This window comes from Syngnathus acus, chromosome 5 (assembly GCF_901709675.1).
Source record: "Syngnathus acus chromosome 5, fSynAcu1.2, whole genome shotgun sequence".
NCBI classification, from domain to species: Eukaryota; Metazoa; Chordata; class Actinopteri; order Syngnathiformes; family Syngnathidae; genus Syngnathus; species Syngnathus acus.
The window spans coordinates 20055-44366 of record NC_051091.1 but is presented as its reverse complement, the minus strand read 5'-3'; the positions used below and the strand labels follow the sequence as shown (position 1 = coordinate 44366).

At 45.5% G+C, this 24312-nt stretch overlaps 2 protein-coding genes and 1 long non-coding RNA gene across 3 annotated transcripts; 1 reads left to right on the top strand and 2 right to left on the bottom strand.

The window, feature by feature from the left end:
• Positions 1-5222: 5222 nt before the first annotated feature.
• LOC119122540 (acidic mammalian chitinase-like) lies at positions 5223-8004 on the bottom strand. The gene is made up of 12 exons (XM_037250844.1): positions 7930-8004; positions 7729-7782; positions 7559-7588; positions 7162-7366; positions 6995-7051; positions 6759-6924; positions 6519-6643; positions 6285-6408; positions 6029-6211; positions 5769-5885; positions 5573-5699; positions 5223-5502 (listed from the first exon to the last, which is right to left on the bottom strand). Exons 2-12 carry the CDS (start codon positions 7745-7747, stop codon positions 5294-5296), a joined length of 1362 nt encoding a protein of 453 aa, XP_037106739.1. The 5' UTR covers positions 7748-7782; positions 7930-8004; the 3' UTR covers positions 5223-5293.
• Positions 8005-8246: 242 nt separating this feature from the next.
• Positions 8247-17274, bottom strand: LOC119122541 (contactin-2-like). Its single transcript, XM_037250846.1, is given in 25 exon segments — positions 8247-9770; positions 10011-10182; positions 10781-10893; positions 11048-11234; positions 11370-11485; positions 11780-11931; positions 11933-12015; positions 12129-12407; positions 12486-12553; positions 12556-12648; positions 12794-12914; positions 13209-13384; positions 13453-13580; positions 13776-13926; positions 13992-14121; positions 14302-14438; positions 14559-14740; positions 14885-14987; positions 15046-15126; positions 15129-15257; positions 15339-15434; positions 15509-15684; positions 15756-15897; positions 16021-16141; positions 17040-17274. Coding segments are annotated over 24 exon segments (3201 nt in total). The 5' UTR covers positions 16085-16141; positions 17040-17274; the 3' UTR covers positions 8247-9648.
• LOC119122542 lies at positions 13311-22023 on the top strand. The gene is made up of 3 exons (XR_005097906.1): positions 13311-13323; positions 21599-21605; positions 21741-22023. It is a non-coding gene; the product is annotated as an uncharacterized LOC119122542 (long non-coding RNA).
• Positions 22024-24312: the final 2289 nt, after the last annotated feature.

Below are 24312 nucleotides of genomic sequence, written 5' to 3'. Positions count from 1 at the left end.
GTGACGCCTTTCGGAACCAAACAGAGACTGTCCGAGAGAAGCGACAACGTGACTTCAACGAGCGGGCCCGTCCGCTAACACCCCTGCAAGCGGGCCAAAATGTGGAGTTGGCTGCCAAGAGAGAATAAGGGAGGAATGAAAGGAAAGGTCGTCGAGCGAGGTCTTAGATCATTAACGCAGACCAGGGATTCCTTGGGAAGGAATGGTGCGCATGTGTGAGGGAGGGAGGGAGGCCATTGTGTTAGACCAGGGGTGGGCAAACTACGGCCCGCGGGCCACATCCGGCCCACGGGACCGTTTAATCCGGCCCGCCAACCCTGAATTAATTGTATTATTAAATTTTTGTTGTTGTCATTTTGCCTGCAATGACTGCGTTTCCCCAGTAGATGGGGAACCGCTCGCCTGCGCATTTACTACCGGAAGCCGTGTCAGAAAGCTCGGTGCACACTCACAAGTGCGTGTACGTACGTACTCAGTACGTACTCAGTAGTACGGACATGGCGCACTCGCGCTCTATTTGTATCAGTCCCGAATTTAGAGCGTGGGCTGTGACGACAGCATTCTTGTAATTCGCTCGCTGAGCTTTCAGATACAGTTTTACGCTAAAGCCACCCACAAACCTTCCCCTGGAATCCTTCCATTAAAATGAGTGGCCCGAAGAAAAGAAGTGAGTGCCGAATGTTAAAAGAGTGGCCAATTTGGCTCGACGTACGCGACGTGACGTTCAGCCACATCAACCCGTCACAGATCGAGGTAAACGGATCTCTCCTAAGAATTGCCACAACAAATTTTACTCCAGACTATGATGCACTAGCAAAAAAGGGAGACCAACAACACTGTTCCCACTGAAAATGAAGGAGAGGCTCTCAAGTTTGTTGTAAAAAAATGCATTTTGAATATGATTTGTACACATAGCAGGGATTGAAACTAGCGACCATTCTCATTTTCAAACAATGCAGGATGCTCAAGGACATTGATGCACCCACCACCTGTTTGCGACTAATCTTAACCTGTAAAGTTCTTAAGGCTTACTTTAAGGAAGTGTTTCCCGTTTCCTCACCTCTGTTACCAGGTGTTTGTGTTAAAACTCTGCTCTGATGTTCAGATACCCCCACCGTGTTGCCGTTTTGATTACTTTATTTGGATGTATGCTTTCACCGATTCTTCAAGATGATATATTTGGTCAGAATGTTTGCTGTTTGATGTGATCTCATAAGATAAAAAAATTTCATTAATCTGACCTGCAGGCACTGAAGTGATGGAGACTGTTATTCATAATAATAGTGTCGTATTTGATGAGAATCACTGATAGCAGTTTTTTAGTGATTTTTTTTTAATGCTGTTAATAAATGCATTTGTTTTCAAAAAACTTGTTTGGAATATCCATGCTTTACTACCTACTAAAGGCCAAAATCTTTTATGCAATGACCTTTACAGGTCGCTTATATTACTTCACACAAACACTACGTCCATCTGCTCCTGGTTCGGCCCTCCGGTCCAAATTTAGAACCCAGTTCGGCCCGCGAGTCAAAAGTTTGCCCACCCCTGTGTTAGACACACGTTAGAAGATGGGTGGTACACAACTCAACGATATAGCTGTAGCTTCCCACTCAGTCGGGACGCATGTTATGTGACAGCTTCCGGACGAGCGTCCCCCCCCCCCCGGCGGCGGTGGCCTAAGCGTTTACACTTGAAGGGTCATTGTTCAATGTTCCTGTGTGCAGTCAGTGTTCAAAGTAAAAAAAATGCCTACGTTAATGTTATGTAAAATGTTATCAACGCGATAACAAGAGATAACAAATGTTGTATGGGAAAAGGGATCATGAATGTTGTACAGTGGAGCCTCGGTTTTCGAACGTCCCGGTTCTCGAACAAATCGGTATTCGAACAAAAAATTCGAGATTTCTTCCCTTCGGATGTCGGACGAAATTCGGTTGTCGAACCTCGCGAGATGAGCCGAGAGGACCCGCATGCCAACTGACTCCGTTCGTTATTACGTTCTCGTTACTCTGAGGATTGCATCAACTCGAATCATGCCTCCAAAGGAAGCAAGGGGGAGCATGCAGTACAGCCATCCTAAAACTTTGTGTGTCTTGACACATGAAGGGATTGACAATAAAGCTGACTTTGACTTGACTTTGACTTTGAAAACACAAAGACGCGCCTAAAGCAATGCGACACTGGGCGCCCGGCGCGCTGCGGTTGCGCGATCGGACTAGCGGACCAGCTCAGTGGCCTAGTGGTAGAGTGTCCGCCCTGAGACTGGAAGGTTGTGGGTTCAAACCCCGGCCGGGTCATACCAAAGACTATAAAAATGGGACCCATTGCCTCCCTGCTTGGCACTCAGCATTAAGGGTTGGACTTGGGGGGTTAGATCACCAACTGATTCCCGAGCGCGGCACCGCTGCTGCTCACTGCTCCCCTCTCCCCCAGGGGATGGATTAAAATCACACGGGGATGGGTTAAATGCAGAGGACAAATTTCACCACACCCAGGTGTGTGTGACGATCATTGGGACTTTAATAATAAATTTTTTTAATTTAATAAATGAAGCTCCCTGCGCACTGAGGTCCACTTAAATTTTGGAAAGTACATTAGGACTTTAAAAATATTTTCTAAATTTTAGCGACCGCTCTGTCACAATCATGAGACCAGCGCGGTGCAGTTGCGCGGTCGGCGGCGCGCATCGGTTGCGCGTTCGGCGGTGCGCTGCAGTTGCGCGATCGGACAAAATTAAGCTCGCTGCGCACTGATGTCCACTTCAATTTTGGAAAGTACATCAGGACTTTAAAAATATTTTCTAAATTTCAGCGACGGCTCTGTCACAATAATGCGACCAGCGCGGTGCAGTTGCGCGGTCGGCTCCGCTGTATTTTCAATAATGACAGATGATAAAGTATTGTAGCAACTTAGAAGATAGTTAGAGTTCTGTAGTTAAAGCGCTACAAGCCCACGCACGACTTACCGACGTCGTCTCAAACGCTACTCACGGAGTCGTGTGCGTCTCAGGATAAAGAGATGTTCTTGAATAGTCAACTTTATTATTGTAGTGTATTTGACATGTAAACGGAAAATAGAGCGCTTCAAATCAAAATATCTGACGCAGCCGCAGCTATTGCATAAATATGCAAGTGGCAACAACAATCTAATTAGACTGACAACTAGACTGGGCAACGATGACCCAATCAATCGAGGTGTGCAAGCCAGCCTGTTATTAAAACGGTCTCTTCAAACCACTTTTTATTTCTACTCATGAGAGACATACCTTCCACATTTTCCCAAAAGTGCTGCCTTCAGGGGCGGGGAACTGAGAGCACTCCGATGCTACAGTAATGAGATCTTGGAATTGCTGAAAGGAAAAAGATTCAAGTCAATATGTGCTGCGCTGCGCCAGTGTCAAGTCAAAACAAGGAACCTTGGCAAGAACGCGCGCACTTGGTTCTATTTGAATTGAGCTTTCTCCGTTACCATGCGTACGTAGGTAGGTACGCCAGTGAGTACACTGTGCAGCAAGCACTACTAACTGTTTGGAGTGAGTATTGCAAACATTTGGAAGCTCTCCGCAGGAGCATCTTTTCGACACGAGCTCCTCGAGTTTGTTTGTTGCTTCGACACGAGCTCCTCGAGTTTGTTTGTTGCTCATATCTATCTATCTATCTATCTATCTATCTATCTATCTATCTATCTATCTATCTATCTATCTATCTATCTATCTATCTATCTATCTATCTATCTATCTATCTCTATCTATCTATCTATCTATCCATCCATCCATCCATCCATCCATCCATCCATCCATCCATCCATCCATCCATCCATCCATCCATCCATCCATCATCATCATCTATCTCTATCTATCTATCTATCTATCTATCTATCATCAATCAATCAATCAATCTATCTATCTATCTATCTATCTATCTATCTATCTATCTATCTATCTCTATCTATCTATCTATCTATCTATCTATCTATCTATCTATCCATCTATCTATCTATCTATCTATCTATCTATCTATCTATCTATCCATCCATCCATCCATCCATCCATCCATCCATCCATCCATCCATCCATCGCAGAAGAATATCAACAAAGTCTGCCACTTGGCTGTCGATCAAACGTTAATCAAGGAAAAAGCCGCGTACGTTTGACCTGCATGTCGTGACGTATGTTTTCCACGCAAAAGCTGATGTTGAAACTACAAGAGTTGAGGCTCCACGTCGGCTGCTGGTCGTCTATGTGAACATCTAGACGCCAACATATTTTCCAAAGGTCTACTTACTGCATGTTGCGTTTCCTTCCATTTTAGATGGATCCCTTTGGTGTTGTTATGAGCATATAACAGAAACTACACTACCCAGCATGCCACACTGATGTTGCACATGCTCAGGAGCGCCGCTACGTGGCGGTGAGCGATTCAAGACTACAGTTAACACACCCACTCTCCCGCTTCGTCTGCGTTTTTGAAGAATAAGCCAGACGACAACACACCTTTGGTGACTAGAGAAGATCATCAGCAAGTCTAATGAGACGTGATGTTATTTTGCAAAGATACTTAAATCCGTGCTTTGAGTTGTTCGATGGTTTCCAGGTGTAGTGGGTAACAGCAGATGGGCGGGCCATGAGTTTCACAAGTTGAGGTCAAAAGACATAGCAATAAGTGGGGTCGCAGTACAACAGGTTTCCCGCAGAGGGCGCCAATGCTCTATAGTTGAGTGGGTCCTTTCATAGTTTGTGATCGTCGATGTTCAAGTTTGAAAATCAATATCTGCTGCGGCAGTGTCACCTTGGCAAGAACGCGCGCGCTTGGTTCTATTTGAATTGAGCTTTCTTGTTTACCGTGGGCAGGCACGCCAGTTCACATGTTTTTTGTTTAGCACCCGTTTTGGCGTGTGCATGCATGCGAGCGGGTTGCACTACATGCGGTACATGGGCAATTTGATCGGAGCGGTAAAAAGTTTTCTAATGAAGTTTTCGAAATATTTCTTTGGGAATTTTCCTCTTTGCACATAGCAACATCTTGGACCGACCAGAAATGAAGTTTGGAACGATACGTACTTATTACACCCTGCTGAGTTAAAAACGAGAGCGAGCCAGGGAGTTGCGCGTTTGGAGCCCGCTTACTGCGCAAAAGTCTGCGAGCCTCATAAGTGCTTGGACGATGACTGAAGGAAGGAACGAACGAATGAATGAATGAATGAATGAAGGAGTCTACGACAGGTCGATGTATAACTTTGCGTTTACTTCATATTGCAAACGTTCTCCCAAAGACTCCATTGGAAGCATTGTGTTTCAAGGCCAGTTGCAGCACTTGCAGGAGTCCCAGTAAATGAGACCAGGCTGGCAGCGGTGGAGGTAGGTGTTTCCTCGGAAGCACTGGAAATAGGTGCTGGTATCAGCCGGGTTTTCGTACAGTCCGTCAGGGCGGCCGTGACAGAAACTCAGGATGGGGTCCCTGGTGGTGGTTGGCGCCGGGGTGGTGCTAGGCTTAGGGGGGAAGCCTGTAAAGTCACGCACACGTACGTAAACGACAACTCGTTCTCTGTGAGTGGAAAACGTCTCAAAATTCACCCATGGACAGCCTGAGGTGGTTGATCAGCGGATACGAGCCGGCCGAACAGAAGGCCCCGGAAAAGTCGTCCATGTCCAGAGTCCACACGTGAGCGCCTCCCAGGTTCCTGGATGTCATCCACTCCACCTAAAATAGGATCGGCGTCAAGATGACACCAAGACGACGTTTCCAGCTCCCTCACAATGCTGTGGTTACCTTTGCTGAAAAGCTGCGCTGGTCATCATAGCCAACCCAAGAACCGCCGGAGGTGGCGTACGGAACACTCTGTTCATCGATCCATTCAGCAGAAGCACCGGAGAGGAAGTCGCACACCTGACAAAGACGAATCCAACCATCCAACCATCAGCTCGCTCCTTGTTGCATCCATCGTCCCACAACTTGATCCTTTATTGTAAACGGCTCCGAATGACGTGTGAAATATTTTGCTTTCCAAAAACCCCCCAACATATTTTCACCTCATAGAAAGCCCAGAAACCAGCAGTGCGAGTGTACGGTCCGCCTTCAGCCGGTCCGTTTGTCGGCGCTCCCAGGCCAGTAGCGGCGGTGCGAAGGCGGTAGGTTCTTCCGTACGAAGGCAAGCCCAGAAGCAGCTTCTCGGACGGTGCTCCCGAGTCCAGCCAATGGGACACGGAGGAGTTCTGGACAAATGATTTTTCAAATGAGGGTCGCAAGAATAAAGGCCACGCATGCCCACTTGCGTTTGTTACTTACGACATTGTGGTGAATGTGGGAGCCCGAGTCGCCAGAACTTTGGTACAGAGGGCTGTTGTGTCCCGTCTCTGCCTCCCAGTGTCCGTGGAAATCGTAGGTCATCAGGTTGATGAAGTCCAGATGTCTGTGGGTTTCTCTTATTATTGCTACGACTGCCTGGAATGACTACGACCTTTGTGGCTTTGAAGCGTTACCCAGTAGTCAAATAAGAGGAGCGTGCTGCCTCCAACTTACGGTGCAATCAGGTTGACCTCGTAAGCTCTGTCAACGGTGGCGCGGATGGTAGCGACATTGGCTGACAGCAGAAGCTGAGTCTTCTTGGAATCCCTGGCATCATTCTCGAAAGCCGCAACCAACTCCTACACAGCACGGCAGAGCAGAGCAGAGCAAATCAGTTACTAAGTGCACATCTATGGTTTGGCTGCAGGCGGCCGTCGTTTTTGCACGAGATGAGAAAAAAAGGGCTCTTCAAACCTTGACCAGCAAAGTGAACCTCTGCTTGTCCTGCAGAGGGCTGCCGTTGTGTGCCGGATATTCCCAAGCCAAATTGAGCCCATCAAAGTTATGGCTTCGCAGGTAGCTGATGGCAGACCGGATGAAGGCGGCGCGACTCTCTGGCCTGGCGACCGTGCCGATGAATCTGGCAGAGAAAAGCGTGAGCCCGCGACGGGAACCTTTTTGGATCACGCCTTCCTTCCACCACCACTTACGGGCTCATGCCGTTGACCGTGCCTCCGACCGACAGCAGGGTCTTCAAAGCCGGATTGCTAAGAGATGAGAGCAACGTGATTGATTGTCTTCAGGGATTCAAAGGAGCCGAGCGGATGCTCGACGTGAGTAGACGGACAACAGAGCGTAAAAGGCGTCGCTCGCTCACATGTTTTTGAGGTTGTTGAGGGTGGCGTACTGCTGATCGTCGTTCCACTCGATGGGAACGATTTGGTTGAAGTTGTTGATGGTGGCCAGTGCGTAGATGACGTGTGTGCACAGGAAAGGGTCGACGTTGTCTGAGGTGAACTTGCCTTGGCCGGGCCTATACTGAGCCCAGTTGGTCATGTGACACACCAGCTTACTGGAAGTAGCTGAGGAAAGGAAGGCAGAAGCCAATCGAGAGTTGATCTTTTCATTGAAATCAATGCAAATGAAAACCATAGCGGTTATTGTCGACGGAGCATTTCAGCTTTAGCCAAGGACAAAACTATCTTTGGAAGTTACATTGACAAGGTGAAAGAAATATTCATTGCTGCAAATTGCTTGCTTCCTTCCTTCCTTACCTATGTGCAGAACTAGGAGGAGACCCAGAGCTGCAGAAACAAAAGCAAGCAGGGTGGATTCAGATGTGAAAAGTATCTTTTCATGATACACTTACAAACAAAATGGTGCCTATTTCTTTGCATGATAGCACGACTTTTGAATTTGAATCAAAAGAAATGAACATATTTACCTGGAAGGAGCTTTGCCATGGTGTCGTCGTTTGCGCAGCCAATCCGCCAGAAAACTGCAATGACAAATGAAAGGGAAGAAGACAATCATCCAAATCAAAGAAGAGTAAACAAAAAAGATTGAAGCTGGAGAAAATGGACATGACAGTCCTTGAATAACATATTTACACGTTCAAGTTGAGATACCACCAACTCTTCCTTACCTTCTAGAGAGGATCTGAAGAACCACTACCGAATTTGGCAGCTTGGCTCAAATTTATATCTTGCTACTAAATGGATGGTGTCAAAGTGCAAATGATAAAGCCCAGTGGGCGTCTTTTCGAACGAATATGTATCGGCCCAGCCTGCCAGCCTGCCAGCCTGCCAGCCAGCCAGCCAGCCAGCCAGCCAGCGCGCCTCAAGGTCAGACAAAGGCTTAATCAGTCATGGTATTTGCGTCCAGGAAATCCAAATGATTGATGATGGCAGCTCCCATTTCAAGGGATATCATTTAAGGACTCATAAAAGGCACACAAGTAGAGTCATACAATCACAGCATGTTTATTTCATCATATTGAAACAATTTCAAGCCGCCTTGACATTTTTCATCATCTCTTTGAAAAAAGCTGAAAGGCAACATTATTGCAATTTCCTCTTTTTCTACGGCTTGGTTGCTTGCTTGCTTGTCAAACCTAGCTACCAGTAAATGGAAATACTACCATACTAAAGGAAGGCATTGGGAAATGATGTCTTTAAGCACGCACGCATTTGCAACATTCATGTTTGAGCCAGTCAGCAGTTCTGGCGTGTGTTGTGTGTGTGTGTGTGTGGTGCGTGCGTGCGTTGGGCCAAATGAAGACCTTCAAATGTCCATACGTCCAGCTCACTTTGTCAGCTGCCTGCGACCCTCAATGGATGGATGACATCATCCTTATCATTACAAGAACACATTTTGAAACGACGTGTGCACCGACACATTTGCCGTACCACACCGCCATGTTTGAAAGATTAAAAGATCTTTTTAAAAAATGGGCAAATCTGCCGTGGTCCGCTATCGTGTATCAAAGATGAATTTTAGTTGGATTATCAGAGAACGTTCCAAATAGTCACTGCACTTGACTTTTCCCGTCCAGTGTAATAAATGTGACAAAGTTTTACATAAGAGCTGATAGAAGCTGACAGGATTACAATGAGGGGGGATAAATGACATTGTTAACGGCGTCATCGCTGTAGGTATCATAAAAGCAGATGCAGTAAAAGAAAAGGCATGACACTAGCGTTTTTAAAATGATCATCAAACAATAGGGACCATTGAGGAAAAATACAACGGATTGTCTTGGACAGCTCCATCCACCCCCAAAACAAACAAACCAGTCAATCGATCATTCTAGATACTTTTTTCATCCGACCAGTGACATACATGAATAATTACACATGGCGGCCGGTGACTTTGATGCAGGCAGCTTTAAGAGGCTTCACAAAATGATTTCATGAGAGCATTTTGGAATTGCCTTGCCCAATTGATACGGCAAGATGACCCTCATGCTTCCGTTACCTCAAGGAAAAAAACAAGGCGGACATGAAAGAGAAGTGGCTCTGTAGTCATTAACAATTGGACTCTTAAGAAAAGATCCCGTGAAGCCAAGCTGTGGTGGTGATCCACAATTCTGTGGAATTGCAACTCATTTTCAACAATGTTTACATTTACAATGACACAACTAATGACTTTTGAATGCTGTGCTGGGACCCAAACGCTAAACCTTTTCTAACACATGCTGACACCCCAATGTGTCGGAAGGTGAAAACGCTCCCGCTGCTTTGAGACGTGCGTGGTACCAATGCATGACTACACATTCACCCTCCTACTACTTGAACACAGATTATTATTTTTTTTTTTTACCCGTTCCAATCCAACCCGAACGAAACGGAGACATCGGAAGTGTTCACTTGAAGTTCATCAATGAAAGAGCTGGGCCTGACACAACGCTGAGGAGAAACACGGCAACCGGCAGGTGGAGCGAATGACCGGAGACACTCGCCTTGTTCTGCACCATCATGCCGGTTCCTGAAAAACATGAGTGAATATCACACCCGCTGCACTTTGACAGTCCCTCGTTCTAACAAAAGAGCACATTGGCAGAGCCGAGTCAAAATCGATGAGCACCTCCGCAATCCAGCACAAATGTGCGCCTCGCTTCACTTCCAGATCAAATGCGTGGCTGCGGTTTCGAAATCGAATCCAGATGTGGATACGCAAATGTTTTCAATCCAAAATCTGCAAAGTCGTGACGAAAAAATGATTCACCTGAGTCCCGCGAGACGATAATCTCGTGCGCAGGTCCGTCCCCACCTTCACCCCAGGATCGAAGTTCCAGTACGACGTATCCGTTCTTGTCTTTGGGCAGGGGCAGGTTGACTGACGTCTTGGCCACGTCCAGGACCTTCAAAACGCTTTGCCCCTCATGCTTGTACAGAACCTGTCCGAGTCACACGTTTGGTTAGCGTCGAGCCCAACTTGTTGCAAGTTACGCAGCTCCTAAGACTGCTATTCATTTGACGGCAAGTGTGCCAAAGAAAGCCGCTTTGTGCAAAAGCATATGCAACGTTGCTTTGATGTCTATTTGACATGATTTGAAAATGATTTTCCTCCCATTCAAATATTTGACAAGCATTTACTAAATGAAAATGTCACTTTATCTGACTGAGCCCTATTCCTTTTATTCGGATGAACTTTGATACGTGCTTTTTATGACTCCCCAAAACAAAAGATCAATCTGAAGGAGGGTTAATAATAAAATAGGAATTAATAATTAGCTATGGTTTTTTTTGTTCTCCTAACAGACAGATTTATTGTTACGATCCAATCAAACAAGAGTGTCTTGCACAAGGTATACAGTACTATATGCGCTCCAAAGCTCAAAGTACAAGAGAGACATTTCTGCTGCCATCAGATCATTGTGGCTTTTTTTCCCCGTTTCAGGCTTGGCAAGCAGGTATAGAGGCTACACTTGGCCTTGTTTACAGTATGAACTATGGCCAGACACAATGTCAAAAAAGTCTGCAAACAAGACTCACTTTGTAGCCGAGTACCGCCGACTCATTGTGCATGGCCTTCACGCGGTCCCATCGCACAATTACCCACGAAGCGTCCGTCCGCCACGATACATTTGCTGGGGCCCGGTTAGGAGCTGAAGGAAGAAGCGACTTACTATTTGAGTTGAAAAGGTCTCCGCCCGGCCCCGCCCCGCCCGACGGATTGGCGCATTTCCCTTATTTATCTATGGCATAATTTTTGCAATGAGGCCATTTTTGCAGCTTTGACTGTCCCTCGCCGCTACCTACGTGGTTTCCTGGTGGTGACGGTGGATCGCGGCGAGGGTGGCCCGGTGCCCGCGCTGTTATACGCCAGAACCGCAACGTGATAGCGAGTGCTGGGACGTAGTCCGGACACCCTGGCTGTGCTTTCGAGTCCTGCCGTGCGCACTCGATCCGCTGCCGCTTCCCGTTCGTGCTGGCGCCAGTAGCGGATCTAAACAGACATTGTCGCAACGTTTGTCATAATACTCCAATAGTACAAAGAGGAAATGTGAGAGTATACATTGATCAGGTGAGGGTCGGGAAAATCCATATTCAAGAAAAGGCAGTCAAGCAAGCATGAGGTCACCTCATATCCTCTCAGGATCCCGTTGGTGTTGGCTTGCAGGACGGGCTCCCATGACACTTGGATCTCAAAAGCTGTCAGCGCACTGACATTTATGCTTAGCGGTCCAACTGTTGGCTCTGTGAACCAAGGATTCATAGATAGAAATATAGTTATGTTAGAAGGTGAAAATGTTGTCGTGTACAAAGCCTTCCTTTTCCATAGGAAAACAGAGCCGCACGTTCATGGAGTTGTACAGATAAAGAGGTGAGAGAACATTAGGACGCCCCCTGTCGGTCATTACTTAGAACATCATTCATGTGTTTTCATTTGAATATCAATGACAAACAAAAGGGAAGGATTGTTGTCAGCAAAGCCTTGTTTAAAATGACACCATTTGTGTGAAAAGATCAAATCCATCCAAATGAACCAACCTTCCTCAGCAGAGTGGACGACAGCAATTTGGCTGAAGGGACCTTCGCCCCTGCGGTTAAAGGCTTTGATTTTCACCTCAAAGGGGCTGTATGGCGTCAGAGTGGCGTTGTAGAACACATAGCGCGACGACTCCACAAAAGGTACGCGCGCTTGTCCACTGTGATGACGTGTCTTTCTTCCTGAACGCCAGGAGGTAGCCAAAGCTGTCACCGTTCTGGTATTCTCTGGCCATGGGCTGGAAAATTAAGCAGAAGAAGACCCAGGGTCGGTCGGCAAAGCCAGTCCCACCCCTTTCCCACCCATGGCTGGCGTGGCGTTGTGGTGTGGCCTGGCGTGGCCTCCACCTACTGTCCATGTGATGATAAGTTCATGGCGATCTCCTCCTCCACCCCCGAGTCCACTGGGTGCCAACCGAGGAGCTGCAAAGCACATAGCATTTTGCCACCATTTGGCTCGGGTCATTGATTGATGTCAGCTCACCTAACTGCTGCGTGCGGATGTATGCGAGGGCGCGCTGGGCTCGCCGCTGCCCAGGATGTTGCTAGCGATGACCTGAAATTCATAATCCATCCAGGGCACCAGCCCAATCACGTAGGCCGACTCGGCGTTGCCCTCGATGTTGACTGGCTCTGGTTTGAAAATGAAAGGAGTTTGTTGATGGATCCATGGATATGCAGCCAGCCAAATGTCAAGTCAATGGACAACGTCGTTTGTTTTCCACACCGGGCAAGCACGCGTCAGAGAAGATCGGCCCACGATGACGTAATTGCCGATGGACTGTGGTTGTCGTAGCCGCGACTCCACCTCAACTCCGCCGACGTCTCGGCCACATTTCTCACCAGTAAACCGCCGGGTGGTCCCGGGGGCCCTAAAACAAACATAAGACACATACATGGCAGCCAAAGTACTGTCAAGTCCCATTTTCATTCATTTGACCGTTTGGCCAAAAGAAATGTTGCCAATGAACGATGGTCATTTTTGTACGCGACAGGAGAAGGCAGGTTGCATTTTACCTCGTACCACCAGTTTGGCTGTAGCGGAGGCGCTGTCCACCACAGTTTGAGCGCTACACGTGTAAGTGCCCGCCTGACTCAGCCGAGCGTTAACGAGGAACAGGTCTCCGATGGTTTCCTTCTACATGGGGACAGCAAAATCAAGAACATCATCTTCCTGTTTACTGTTTATTAAAGAAGGATATCACACAACAAGCTATTTTCCATCTTTTTGAAAGCCAGTTTGGTGGCGGCTCTCCAAAGTAAAAGCCGACCACGTATCCGAAAGCTGGATAATTGCAAGAATACCTGTTAATTGTTGGACAATGTTCAGTTCAACAAGTGATGACTCAAAATGTTCTCCATTATTTTTCTCATTGAATGGATGAATTTTGCATCGTCTCTCTCTCTCTCTCTCTCTCTCTCTCTCGCTCACCCCCTCTACTCGACGGTACGGCCCCGTGGAGTCCTCCAGGTCCAGCAGAGCCCCATTGAGGGCCCAAGTGAAGGTCAGGTCCATGGTGGGATCATGAGAGGCGTGACACTGCAGGGTCACGTTCTCACCTTGATTGATGTCGGCGTTGGACGGAGCCAATGTGATCTTGGTAGCATCTGGGGGTTGTTCAATCAATATTGGACTTGACCGATATTGGAGACTAATTTGGGTGTGCAAATGCTACCTCTGACAGACAAGTGTCCCGTGCTGTTAGCTTTGCCCAGATAATTTTCAGCAAAGCAAGTGTATTTGCCTTCATCTGCTCTGCTTATGTTGGTGATCCACAAGACTCCGTCGGGAGTCACCGTCACCCTGTTCAAAGACAATCAGAAGAAATAACAACACGGTACCATGACATGTGACACAATGAAAGAATCGGCTGCATCGATTTGATTGAATGTGCATTCGACTCATTGTCCACACTTTTGTTATCAAGCAAAGGATCCATCCATCCATCCATCATGAAGAAATGGCCTGAATTGTTTTTTCTTCCCCTTCTCCGTATACCTGCTACTGTTGGTGAGCAACTCGGTCCCTCGACTCCAGAAGAGGCTGGGCTTGGGGGCAGCTCGCGGGCGACATTCAATGCTCACTCGTCCCCCTCTGGCTGCAGGGATCAGTTTTCGCACTGGGTTCGATCGGAAGTCTGGAGCCTGAACTGCGGACGGACAAATGGCGCAGCGCTTTAGCTGAACAAAAGAGTCTTCCAACTTTGAGTCTTACCTTGGACTCTTAGCTCAGCGGTAGAGTAGATTGTTCCATGCTTGTTCTCAGCAACGCACTGGTACATCCCAGAATCCTCCAGAGCCAGGTTGCTGATCTTCAGACGAGCGCCATTGACTTCTACTCTGTCCTGGAGAGTTAGAAAGAAGGTTAGAAAGAGATTTTTATTTTTTCTTACAAGACTAATTATAAATGATTCCGGATTCATTTTTGTCTTGCTTGACGGCACAATGTTCTTTTATTCCGAGCGCCGTGTCTAAGCCTAAGCAGACAAAACACAGAACATAATGGTATGAATTTTCTTTTGCACCTGCGTAGTGAGCGGCTGTCCGTTGCGGAGCCAGCGAATGGAAGGTCGCGGTTTCCCGGCAGCCACGCAACTCCAGTGAAGCTCAGAACTTATTTCCACTTCAGAGTCACTCATCACCTGCAACCAGTCTGGCTGAGCTGAAGCACACACGCGCACGCACACACACACACACACACACACACACACAAAGAGGAGGCCATGTGTCAAACCACAGCGATTGACTGCAAATGGAAAAAAAAAAAAGGCTGAGGAAAAACCTTGCACGCTGATGCGGCCCTGATACACATCGACTCCCTCGGAATTGCGGGCTTCGCACTCGTAGACGCCCTCGTCGTCAAAGGACAGATCTGGTAGGATCAGGGTGGGACCCTCCACGCTAGAACCCGCCTTGGACGGCATGAGTCCATCCACCTTTTTCCATCTCAAATTTGGGACTGGACTACATACAGAAAGAAAAGAGGAACCGTGAAAGGACGAGCATTTTCTCACCAATGTGGTCACGTGACCGAGAACCGGTGACCCTGAATGTGCTGTCAGCAAAAAGCCAGGCAGGCCCCTCCGAATGCGCCACTTTGAAACTTACTTTCCATAGGCGAAGCACTCCAAGTGAGCGGCGTGTCCGGCAAGGGCGTAGGTCTCGGCCGGGAAGCGCACTTTGATGATTGGAGCCCACTTCTTTGGATTGGCTGCAGTCAAAGCGGCGCATGACTTTCATTTTGTATCATCGCCATTCCCGCGTCTTACCTTCAGGTAGTACGGTGAGTTGGTTGGCTTTGCTGAAGGTACTTTTGGTACTGATGTCCATGTTGATGGTCGTGAAGCAGAGTAGTTGCCCGTGTCATTGATCTCCGCTTTGGCAAGGTAGAGGTTACCCGTAACCTGGGATACAAACCAGCGGCCGGCATCTTTCTTGATGAAGTTTGGAAACTCGTTGAGGAGCCACCGGTAGGACAGAGCTGCAAAAAAAAGGAGGCAACGGTGTCGGTTGGGACCACTCGGCCGTCCTTAATGGCTAAAAGGCTCAACCATGACATTACCTGGGTAATGTGGAGGCGGCTGACAAGCCAGGAATGACCCCATGCCTTCATAAGCCGTCTGAGGACTCCTGCTGTCAGGAGGAAAGTCGTGGAGGTCTAAAAGAAGGAATCCAAAAAAAAAGATCATTGACTACATGACAAAGATTTGGTCCTGTCATTGATTGACTTACAGCCAAATTTGAGGTTCGCTGCTCTGCTGATGATAGTGCCACAGCGGTTGATGGCCAGACACTGATAAGAACCCGTGTCTCGTGCCGACTCGGGTCTGCCGATGGCCAAGTTACCGGCGACCATGCTATAACGGAGGTCTAAACCCAGCGGAACCTCGCTACCGTTCACCAACCACCTGCGTGTCAGAGAGAAATTGAAAGAAAGATGGCGTACGAGAACACTTTGAAAGGTTCCGCCAGGTATTACCTGTAGGAAGCAGCTGGACTTGCCCTGGCCTGACAGCTGAGAACTACCTTGCCTTCACTCAGGCCTTCGGGGTAGATTAGACTGCTTGGCTGTTCTTCAAAGACCGGCCCGCTATCGTGACCAGACACACACACGTCTCCACCTGCAAAAAAAAGGAAAAAATGATGAGGCCATTCTGGGAATCAGCAAGATGAATAAGAGGCTAGAGATGCCCACAGAGAAAGAAACAAATGTCGTATTTATGTGTGTGATTGCATCAACTTGCCCAAAGCCTGAAGTGGAAGTGAGCTGAGGAGCAGTAGGCTGAAGAAAAGCTCCATGGTCTCCATCCACTTCACAAAGAGATTAGGTGCAGTCCAAGTCAAGTCTGCGCGACCTGTTTATGCCTACAAACGGAACAAATGAAAGGCAGGTTCCATTTAGGTGATTGAAGCAACCAGGCTTTCCAAAAAAAAAAAAAAAAAAAACGTGATTAGTCAGTTAATTCAAGAAGCACTTCATCACACAGTCAAAGGATTTTTCCCCCCCATAAATGACGTTTTCAAAACAGCACTTTTCATCCACACATCCATTCAACTGCTTATCGTCTCTACATGAGAATTCAAGATTACATCACATTACCTGTTTTTGTTTTGGTCAAGAAACGTATTAGAAAGACATTTGTAATATGAGTTTCCAAAGGGCGGCCAGGATGTAAGCTTTTCGATCGAATGCCCAGTAAACGAATACGATAACAATACAAAAGTGGTCAGAAAGCAGGTTGTGCGGAAGATAATTGGTTCCCAAATGTGCTTCGGCATTAATAACGTTGCTTCATCATAATTTCTCCGGCAGTGATGATGACACAATAGGCAGCACTTATAAACAATCACGCTCGCTCCATCAATCGTTTGAAAACGTTGCAATCAACTGGTCTGCATTGTCCCTGCCTGCCTGCCTGGCTGCCTGGCTGCAATAACCCTTCATTTAAGTTTGAAGCAACGTTCGGCAACACGCATTGGTCGATAAAACGCGTCTTGCGGGGAAAACACGGATGGATGATGGGCTTCTGCCCGAGCTCTGACGCTGCTGCGTCAAGCTCAGCACATCCTCGTGGAAACGCAAAAACAAAGCCAGCAAGCGGTGCAAAATGTGGCAAATAGGAAGAAGTATATCTATCTATCTATCTATCTATCTATCTATCTATCTATCTATCTATCTATCTAATCTATCTATCTATCTATCTATCTATCTATCTATCTATCTATCTATCTATCTCTATACGCATGAAGGCATGGCGTTTACCTTGAAGCCCGCCGATGCAGCAGCAATGATGAGAGCCGCGCAGGGCTAATTAGAAGGCGTTCATTCCCTTGTCAAGGAAACCCAAAAGCGTCTTTGGATGGACACGATTTTGTCCTGCCTGCCACATTCTACTGTCGCGATCCGCTCATCCCATCCCATCCCATTCTTTTCCGCCTGCCCCCTTGCTTTTCTTCGCATCCCTTCTTTATTTCCATCACTGACAAGTTGTCGTCAATAACAAAGTGCCGCTTACTTCCGGTACTGTCTGTTTTACAAAGTAAAGCCAAATCGTCATTTTGTGCCACTTCTGGTACTTTCTGTTTTACAAAGGAAAACAAAAATCGTCATTTTTCAAAAGTTTTTTTTAGATGCTAAACCCTGGGTGGACTGCTAGGTGCTGACAAGAAATGTATGTTGTGCTTAAAGCTATCTATATATGTCTACATTACGAGTAATATTTGGTGCAAGAAAGTGAATAGGTTTTAAGAAAGGAATCTGATGTCTGAAAAAGTGTTGGGATGGCCGAGCTTGTCATGGAGCGGATGGAGCAGGGCGACCAAATGCAGCTTGGATCAGCTCGGTTTATTGAAGGGAACGAATTAACAGAACCGGCAAACTGACATGACTTGACAAAACAATAACTGAACTGACTGACTGACCGAGACGTAAGACAAGAAAACAACAGGACATGGAGACATCAAGACATAACGACGACAACAACAGGAACCAAAAAGACATCAAGACAACAACACAATGATCCAACCGGAAGTGACACGCAGACAGAGCTTACATACGCGACAGGTAACGAGAGAGAGAGGCAGGTGACTGTGATTAGTACATCGATTGAGAGTGGACACAGGAAGGGAGGGGCGAGTACACACACGCACACACGCACACAGACAGACAGCAACAGACAGACAGACAGACAGACAGACAAAAGAAAAAAGAAAAAAGAAAAAAGAAAAAAGAAAGAAAGAAAGAAGAAAGAGAAGAAAGAAAGAAAGAAACCATGACAACCTAGACACAGTAACACGGCTTGGGACGAGACGTGACAGAGATGACCCGAGAGCGACCTTGTCTGGTCATATTGTGCATTGATGAAGGCTGAGAGAGCTGTGTCACATACAGATAGATGGCCTGCTGCATGTGTAACCTGACTCAATGTTGCCAGTTCTGCTCAATCTTCCGAGGGACTGTCACACAGCGGTAGAGAGATGACAATGACTGTCCGATTGGCTGCTCCAGTCCTTCATTTGGATGTGGAGTTTGCATGCTTTCCAAAAATGTGCATGGCAGGTTCATTGGAAATAAATGAAGCACCATTGGAAACCCAAAGTGACTGCAAACATAAGAAAATGTAGTGTGGATGATGAATAAAGATCACTTTAGGGCTGAAATGCCAATTAAAAAAAGATGTGCTTCTTTTCGCTTCCACCCCCTGCTGAGCTTGTGTTCTCCTCCACCGCATCCGTCGTGTGTCAGATAGACAGAGCATAAACAGGACTATTCCCTTGTGTTTGGCTAAAGTGTCCATTCAGTGAGGCGCATCTAATCATGTGGCACTGCAAGCATGGAGCGCTGGAGAACAAGCCCAGAGGTTTAGCTTATCGCTCCAAAAAAACAGGAGAATTAGCTCCATCATAAATGACATGCTTAAGGAAGTTGGATATCGATCGATCATATATACTGTATATTTAGTTTCTAAACAGCGGTCCCCAACATTTTTTAAGCACCGAGGACCGGATTCTTGTCAGACAATATAATCAAGGACCAGCTTTTAAGGTTGTGGCGGATAAAGACAACGAAATAAAATCATCTAAAAGCAATAGTATTATGGTGCCGCAGGAAAGGAGACGCAGGAGGTGTGTCGCAAAAGACTTGACTGAGAAGGAGGAATAGAAAGAACAACAACGGAAGTGCGTGGCTATTTACTCTTACCTATTTCAAAGCAATGACCAAGCAGGACACCGCAAACAATGCTCTGTGACTGTCCAACTAGTTTTAGTTTGGGGGAAGAAAATAAATAAATAAATACGAATGTCATTTTCAAAAGTTTCGTACATTTTGAAACCATTTTTTCGCTATTTCGTCCAAATAAATGTGGAACAAATGAAGTTATCCTTAGCTATAGCCACTATTTATCATTAGCGAGAGGCCAAAAGACGACAGATTTGAATGTGGAGGCTCATGTGAGGCCTGACCACAAACACACACAAATATTGCGGGCTTAACAGTACACGGAGTCAGTGGTGCAAGAATCAATGGGACAATGTCCTTGTCAAGAAATATAGCTAATCATCTGAGTGTGAGGAGGCTATGCGAGTTGCAAAGCCCCCACTTTCCCTTGGGGATTCTACCCTGACTCTTAAATGAGCTGCTCCGCCGCATATGCACATTAGCCAGATGCCAGCAGCAGAGAGCCATTAGCTCATGTCACATTGACACCACCCACCCCCGGCAGGGAAAGCAAGGAGGCAGGGAAAGCAAGCAGGCGGGCAGGCCAACCCTAACCCTAACCCTGCCCCCAAGCACCCTTTGCAACCCTAAGCCTTCTCCTTTCCACTGTCTTCTTCAGTCTGCAAATTCCCTGAACCAGCAGCAATCAATATGAATGCAGTTTCAAAGACAGTGGCAAATGCTTTTAGGACATGCAAAGATTTCCAAGCATCATCCAATGTCAATCATCATCAAAAAGCACAACATAAGCACATTTGCATGCTGTGTCAGTCATTTGTATTCTTTTGATAATGAGAATATTTCGGTGGAAGAGAGGAGGATACGGCACATAGGCATCCACAATGAGGTGAAAAACATCATTTGACATTGGTTTTTCTTATTCAGCTTTTTCAGGATGAGCAGTAGGAGCGGCCACCAGGGCCCGACCGAGTCGAAGTCTTCATGTCTGCAACCAAAGATCTTAAGACGCATGAATAATTTAGTCTTCCGAGATTGAGAGTACTTTGAAGCCCCTCCTCCAGGTCTGCCCGGACAGTAGAAACCATGACAAATGCTTTTGTGCGAGACATTGGATTTTGCTTCATTGACTACTCAACATAACAAATGACAGACGGGGGGGGCGCAAACATTTAGAAGCGGGTCGAGCTCACGTCCTGTTAATCGGCTTTCCACACATCAGACAAAGAAGGGAATAAATGTAATGGACATTTCAAAATAATTGGCTACTCCAGCTAATTGACACAGATGAAGATTAATACATATTTCTGTCAGGTTGAAAGAAAAACAACTGACTAAGACAGCAAATAGAAATACAATCTATGACCGCTTCAGTGCTAATAAAAAATCCTTTTAAATATGTGTGTGTGTGTGTGTGTGTGTGTGTGTGTGTGTGTGTGTGTGTGTGTGTGTGTGTGTGTACTGATGCTCTACACCAGGGGTGCCCAAACTTTTTCAGCTCGCGAGCTACTTTTGAAATGACCAAGTCACAAAGATCTACCCACTAAAAAAAAAAAAAATTTTTATATATATATATATTATATATATATATAATATTATATATATATATATATGTCATCGTGAAAAAAAAGTCCTACTCCCATTCCCTATGAAAGTGATACTTCTTACTATGGCCAGCTGCCCCACTCATTTTTATACCCTTTCTTCAGTTTCAGAGAAAAAACAGGGTTCTGACAATTGGAGGGAACTCGCGAGCTAGCGTGTTTGTGTTGTGTTGTTAGCGCCGTTGTTTGTACACGCGTCAAGTGCGAAAAAAAAAAAAGAATATCACGCGATCGACGAATAGTGGCTTGGCGATCGACCGGTCGATCGCGATTTTGCGCACCCCTGCTCTACACTTATTCACCATCCTAGTTTTTATCACTGCTATCACTGTTCATTACTGTTTTGTGGGTGGGTGTTGCGTGAAGCAACAGCAACCAGCTATTGGATGATGTCATGAAAGGGGGGTTGAGAGGTATAATTTGACTATTTCATGAGAAATGAGATCACCATTGAGCCAAAGGTCATATAGAATCTATCATATAAATACCTAACAGTGGAAAGTTTAAAATCGCTTGTAATGGCCATTTGAAAGAAAACAAACAAACAAACAAAAGAATATAGAACAAAGAATAAGCTTATTACCAGAGTTGTTCAGTCTGTAACGCCAACAATTTGAAGTGCATCTATAAAAAAACTACGAGTGCCACTGCCACCTACTGTAAAGGATGTGTAACTACACTTCATACTACTAAAATAAAAATATAAAGCATGCAACCCCCCACACACACTTATTTAGAATGAACGACTTGGACAAAAGACCAGAAGTCAGAAGGTAGAGAAAAGAATAGCTTTACTATAAAGAGGTCTTGGCTAGCAGAAGTTGCAACATCGCATCATACACGCACGCGTACATGGTGACTCCATGTTTGACTTTATTTATTTTTATTATGAAGTCGATGTTTCTTTCAAAAGCCGTTAATTGCATGTCAAAACAAGATTTGGACTCAGTGCTCTGAAGAGCATCATCAAAAAGAGAATTCATTGCAGAAAAGCCAAAGAGGCTGAAAACAATGATGTTGCAAATGTTCTATTGTTTGCAGAAATGAAGTAAAGCACAGTGGACAATGGCACATTGACCCCCCCCCCCCCCCCACACTCATGAAAGGTCAGCAGGAGACAGACACTGAGAGAGAGAGAGAGAGAGAGAGAGAGAGAGAGAGAGAGAGAGAGAGAGAGAGAGAGAATGAGCACAACTAAATGACAAAGAAAAGTCAGAATGGATGATTCTTTCTCTTTTGCCAGTTGTCTTTCTATGAGCTATGGCTGTGAGTATTTCCTTTTTTCAGTAAGCTGCTGAAATATTTGCACTTTGAATTGGAGCCTGGGCTTTCATTCCGAGCTCAGGACGATGGCAATCAGTGTTTTTGTTCCAAGGATGAGATCATTCATTATTTAAAATTGGACCACTCCTGCACTCTGCGGGATTTTGAGTTTCTAATCACTACTGCTACCTGAAGCCCCGCCTCGCAAAAAAATGAAATTGAACACTCCTTTCTTTGCGTGAATGCTTCTGCTTTCTCAGAGAAACACGACAACGCGCCGCATCCGCAGAAAGAGCTCAGGAAATGCAAACCTAATTCCAGTCTGAAAAACATTTGTCTTGCAAGAATACCCATTGTGAACAGCTAAAGCGCTAATCTGCTATTCATAAAACATAAATGGTCATTGTATGACATTTGATGGTGAAATCCCGTAGAGTGACTGGAATTTTCTTTTTCGTTTCCCAAAAAATCTTCTACACTCATTTTACACTACTTTTAAAATGATTCCCCCCCCCCCCCCGCACAGAAATTGTGCCACTAATAATTCCATCATGCGTCTGCTTCACCCTTCAGCTCATTTATTTATCAGTAATATTGTGAAAACGAGTGCGCTAAATATTTACTTTGCAAGTCGACTTGGTGTGAAATTTTCTTCTGTTTGTGCCACTACAATTTCAGGTTAGCTTATGCAATGGGAATAAGAGTAGCACTGAAAAGGAAATGAGTTTGAGCAAAATGCATGGTTGAACAACAGTTATGAACTCCAAAGCACCAATAAACAGCACATTACAAAGTCAAAGCAAGGAGTGAGCTGAAGTGGGCCGTGAATTTGGTTCCACAGTGCAAATGTTAGTCAAAGCTACATAACAAGGGTGCCACTCACATTTTCAAATGAGTGAGGCTTATTTGTTTGTTGGATATAGCAGAGTTTGGGGAAAAAACATTTCAATATTTACAACAGGGTGTTTTGTTTTCGGGATGCTAATGTACATAATACGTATGTGACAGATAAATTGCAAACAGCATTTTGTTTTTATGCGGACGGACATAAATGTGAATAATAAGAGTAATACAAGATGGGTACAAGAAAAGCTTTTCTCATGTACGACAACACAATTCGTTAGTCGTTTCGGCTGCTACAAAAACGTATTGAACATGTTACACTTACGTACGTGTTATAATGAACAAGAAGTTATTTTGCAAACATTTGGGCTATTGGTCACATAAAACAACAAAGGGGTCAAAAATGTTTGTGTCACATTTATTAAATACATGATTACCTATTGGTATTAATGAATTAACAGGATCCACATAAAGCAATAAATACAATATCAAATAAATCTGTCAGATAAAATATGAACTCCAGTCGTGAACTGGAGTCAAATCGAAATCTATTGGCTTTATTAGCACTACTCTCTTGTGCTCAATTGAATTGTGCTGGACTGAAGGAATGCAAAAAGTCAAGCAGTGGAGTCAGAATTAGAATTGCAGGCAGGCATACATACAGTGCATTTCTTCCTTCCAAAAAGAGCACCGTAACATTTCCACGTTATGTGACCAATGAACGGTTTTCTCATGCGATACGTTTTTAAAACTCCAATGCACAAAAGTGTTGACAAAGCCAATTTTGACAGAATAGAGCGAAGGCGCGATACTATTCCTCTTCCATCGACTCTTGCAATTATGATCAGCAACAGCATCATTGTACACTCACAATGCTACTCGTGGTGTGTTTGCAAATTGGAAAGAAGAAGAAAAAAAAGCATTCCTGTTTGCCTTGACATGTGTACTACTACGGTACTGTGGCTACTTCAATGTAGCGTCTGCTCCAAACTCAGCACTTCAACTATTCAACAGGCCCAGCACAGCAATGAACAAAGAATGCTTTGTTCCGTTTGGGTAATGACACTACGATGTAAACATTGCCGTGTTGCTTGAAACGAAACACAGAGTGAAAAAGAATTGCGAGCATACGGCTGCATTTTTGCCCGACAATGAAACTGCATGCGTACATGACTTCATCTTTTCTTTGAGCGAAAAACAAATGGGCAACTTTGCTGCTGTCACCAATAAGAAAATATTTTTGAAAAAGTAGTAGGCTATAATATAGGATATCTATTCACTCCATTATGAGATTATGATGCTAAAGAGATGTGTTGGTATCAAACGTGTGAAATAAAATGTGAATAAAAACCAATGTTAATCATCATGTATACACCTTACAATACAGCACCCATCAGTCAGCTTGCAGCAGCTTTTTGTCTTCTGGTGTTCCTCGAGCAAAAGTAACTCTTTGACGCCTTCCAAATGTTTCTTCTGTTGAGCTACTCCCGTGCTACGAAACCAGTTGTTTTTGTACAAATGGGACACATTAGCAACGTACACTGTCAGAGCTGCTATAGCAGATATGGCTTTTTCTTGACGCGGTTACCATATTGGACATCTGCACTCTGAGGTCAGAAAAGCAATTCTACCACAGTGTAAAAGGCAAA